Here is a 3929-nt window from a genome sequence, read left to right on the forward strand (position 1 = left end):
AAATATACGTTTATTGAGTGAAACACAGGAACTGCTCGAGAGTTTTCCTTTTCCAAAAGTCTAATGATGTCCACTTTCAGATGAAACATAGCGGACAGTCGAGGTAAACACCAACCATCTACATTCCCTTGAACTGCTGCATGATGGAGAGCAGATGTTCGCTGCGTTTCTGGATGCTGCTCTGCTCCTCCTTCAGCCTCTCCTGCTCCTGCAGCACCTCCTCCTGAGGAAACAGATGGACCATCGCACATTTAACATCAATCCACGCCAATGTGAAGTCTGCAGCACCGAGTCATCAGCAAATAAGCGCCGCCGTTCGTTTGTCTTTCAAATCTTTTCGTTCAGGTAAGCAGGTGCCATGTTTGAATCTCTTATAATACATTCAGCGACCACACACATGTACTGAGCGCTACATAATAAGGAGGCTGAATGCTTTTTTCCTTTAACCCTCAGAACCCCGAGCAGCAGGTTCTGGCTGTTTTCACTCACTGTGTTCAACTCTTTCACTGCAAGACAAACCTGCATCGAAACAGCTCATCTAGAAATATATGCCACAAAAAAGCCGAACGAAATCCACAAGCCGAAGTTGGATTTCTTTTTCATTTTACGACAATGAACTGGACTCAATTGGCACAACGTTCCCCCAAGAGCCCACTGGTGCTACCAATACTTTGAGAAATGGTGGCTCCACATCCTGTCGGTATTTTACTTCCACCAACCCGGTATTTTTCTCTCTCCTCTGTTCATCCATTCTAGGATTCTGAATGCATCTCTTCACAACTTGCTGACCTCCTGCTCCACTGTACGCCATTTTGGATCCATGTATAAAACATGATTTATTTCATATCAGTCTCTGCTCTGTGGAAACACTGCCTGCAGTTCAACCTAAAATTTTCGTCGTGTGACTCTTGGTCACAGCCGAGGCCCTACTGCCTTCTCAGGTGTGTTAAAGAGCACAGATTTACTTTGTTTTGTTGTTATTTTAGTTCATTTTGGATGATTTTTTAAAAATAAAACGTATAGAATATCTGGATTTTGGTAAAAATATCCAAATTTTAAGCTCAGATTTGGTTGTTTTTGCCGATGGAACCGGACAGGTTCAAGAAAAAACAGGAAGTTGAAAATCTGACACTCAGGCTCTGGCTCAGGTAAAGAGTATAATTCCAGCATGCCTTTTGAACATGTCGACAGGTTTTGGGGGTTCAGAGGGTTAAAATGAATGAGCATGTGTTCACTGACTCGGAGTCTGCAGAGCTCCCTCCTCTCTCGATCGTTTTCTTCAGCTCTCGCGCGAAGCCAAGCCTCATTCTGAGAGCGATGCCTGTCCAGCATCTCCTGCAGCTCCTGAACAACAAACATACATGCGTCGTATTTATTTGTGAATTTGTTCATTTTCTTGGTTTGGTATGATCGTGCTCTTCATGCTAACATGTTAGCATCAGTGTATTGAGACGACAGTAAACCTGTTGCTGTTGTTCTCTGTGAGCGTCGTGAGCTGCCTTGTCTCTCTGCAGAGCTGCAGCAGCTTTAGACAACTCCGACTTCTCTCTGGAGGAAAGACATTTAGCCTTAAAACCATCGGTACAGGGTTGGTGGTTGTGTAGATGTTTTTAGATCTCTGCTACCAGTGGTGTCGACACTTTCCTAGACATGTGGTCAGATGTAAAGATGTACAACAAATGAACCAAAGGTCAGTAAACATGAACAGGTACCGGTCCAGCTTCTGGAACTCCTGGTCCAGCAGAGTGAAGGCTGTCTGGATCATTTTCATGGCCTGATCTCGGACTGCACTGAAGTCTCTGTGGACAAACACCTGCAGCAGGAAATATAAGATATGAGACTAACTGGGGCTTCACCCCTGATGGTTCTCTACCTTTAACTCAGCAGCCTCACTTTTGTGCATTATTTGAAACTAACTTGAATGTCAGTAATGCCGTACTAAACTGACGTGTGTGTGTGTGTTTAGCGTTGACCTGTGCGTTGGCTGCAGTGTTCTTCGGTTGGTTGGACGGAGCCGAGTCGCTGAGCTCATAGCGAACGTTGGGAACCTTCGTGGGAGTGAAACTGTTAACCGTCAAAACCAGAATGAAACCAGAGCGTCAAAACTGAGAGATGAGACTCAAGCAGAGCATGACAAGAGTCTGAAACTGCTCAAACACAGATATAAAAAAAGGAAAGCCAGGTGTGTGGAGCAGCTGCTGACCTGTGGCTGACGCCCTGCAGACCAAACTCTGACAGAATCTCCTTCATGACTGTGGAGATAAAGTTGGTTCAGTTGTTTTCAGTCTTCTGACATCCACCTACGTCATGCACACTACAGAGTGTAAGACCGTGAATAGCTTTGTGGTGAAACTATTCTTGTGCACAAGAAGAGGAAATCAAGTGGGCAGATTGTGAGGATAAAGTGTTTCCAGAAAGTACTCAGAACTTTAAACTCATTGTGTTTTCGATGCATTTGAGGATTTTGTCCCTTCAATCAACACCCAATATCCCCCAAAAGCAATGCTGAAAACAGTTTTATGCAAGTTTCTACACATTTAAAACTTTACTCCCTCATTTACAAAAGCATTCAGACTCTTCTGTAGCTGCAAGTTGTGGTCTGATGCATCCTGTTCTCTTTAAATATCCTCGAGGTGCATCTAGAACTCAACTCGAGTCCATCTATGAGAAGTTGAATGGATTGTACATAGTTTAGAACGATACAGGGTGTTAGACCATTTCTAAAGCTTTCAGTTCTCCAAGGAGAACAATGGCCTCAATAATTACGACATGGAAGAAATTCAGAACCACCGGGACTCTTCCTGAAGCAAGAAAGAAAGTTTTTGGTCAGGACGATGACCAAAACTCAAACAGTGATTGCATATTTTGAAAATATCCCTGCAGAACTTTAGATGGTCGCAACTCTTTATTAACAGGAAGACGACTGATGACCTGCTAGCACCACTCCTACACTGAAGCATGGAGGTGGCAGCATCATGCCATGGTTTCAGTCAGTTTTAGAGAGGTTTCTTGAAGACAGTTTGCTAAGTGATGCAGCAATCTCATACCGAGGGCCAAAGTAAACAGCCAAGACAACACTGGAGTGGCTTCAACTAAAGCACAGACCCTACGTACACAGAGACCTGAAGATGACAGTTTAAAACACTTCCCGTTCATTCTGACAGAGCTTGAGAGGATCTGTCAGGGAGAATGAGATGAACTAAAGTTTAAAATCCATGTGTGCAAAGCCTGTAGAGACGCAAGAAGCCCTGAAGCTGCCTTTTTTGTGCGTCCTGACCTACTACACATGCCCAGCGAATCTTGTAGCTGTTGGTGAAACGGCCTTCCAACAGGACTCCATTGAATGCCAAAAACACAGCGAAAATGGACAAAATGGCCATTGAGCGAAATTGCGCAGGCCACCATTTCCAAACCATCAGACTTTTGCGGAGCATTTTAATAACTTTTAATCACTACGTCCTGTAGTTTGTGCTCACTAAATTTCAGGTGTGTACGACGTAGGAGGAGATAGATTTTGAAAATGGCCAAAAATGGCCCGGCATGCTCTCCGTTTTTCCAACATGGCGGATTTCCTGTTGGGTTTACAGAAACACGCTAATGGACTTTTTTGTGCGTCATGAGTTGTTACATATGTGTGGTGAATTTTGTAGTTGTAGGTTAAAAGTAGCCGCGATGGGACTCTGTTGAAATATTGTAGGGAGCATAGTTGAGCTGTGTTGCATTTTAGGGCTTGGCGCTGGGGACTCTTTGGTTCATCCTGACCTGCTCTATATGCCGACCAAGTTGTGCAGCTCTCGATCAGACGTGCTTCCGATGGGACTCCATTGAAATTTTCGAGGTGGCGCTGTGGAGCCATTTTGGCAGTGACATGTCCACGTCTCTGATAGTTTCTGATTCTCACCAGTCCTGCTGTGCGTGGCGATTTTGAG

The 3929-nt window shown here is 44.4% G+C and overlaps 1 protein-coding gene across 1 annotated transcript; it reads right to left on the reverse strand.

Annotated features, from left to right (window-relative positions):
• Positions 1-2269, reverse strand: LOC103372342 (probable cyclin-dependent serine/threonine-protein kinase DDB_G0278487). The gene is made up of 6 exons (XM_008301960.1): positions 2204-2269; positions 1974-2064; positions 1713-1813; positions 1464-1548; positions 1240-1344; positions 1-223 (listed from the first exon to the last, which is right to left on the reverse strand). Exons 1-6 carry the CDS (start codon positions 2248-2250, stop codon positions 119-121), a joined length of 534 nt encoding a protein of 177 aa, XP_008300182.1. The 5' UTR covers positions 2251-2269; the 3' UTR covers positions 1-118.
• Between the last annotated feature and the right edge of the window lie 1660 nt (positions 2270-3929).

This window comes from Stegastes partitus, unplaced genomic scaffold, assembly GCF_000690725.1.
Source record: "Stegastes partitus isolate 25-593 unplaced genomic scaffold, Stegastes_partitus-1.0.2 Scaffold1738, whole genome shotgun sequence".
Classification (NCBI taxonomy): Eukaryota; Metazoa; Chordata; class Actinopteri; family Pomacentridae; genus Stegastes; species Stegastes partitus.

Coding starts and splice junctions, on each gene's coding strand:
- LOC103372342 (XM_008301960.1), bottom strand. CDS start 2,250: ATGAAGGAGATTCTGTCAGAGTTTGGTCTGCAGGGCGTCAGCCACAG. Junction 1,549..1,712: donor GAGTTCCAGAAGCTGGACCG/GTACCTGTTCAT, acceptor TCTTTCCTCCAG/AGAGAAGTCGGAGTTGTCTA. Junction 224..1,239: donor GGGAGCTCTGCAGACTCCGA/GTCAGTGAACAC, acceptor CTGTTTCCTCAG/GAGGAGGTGCTGCAGGAGCA.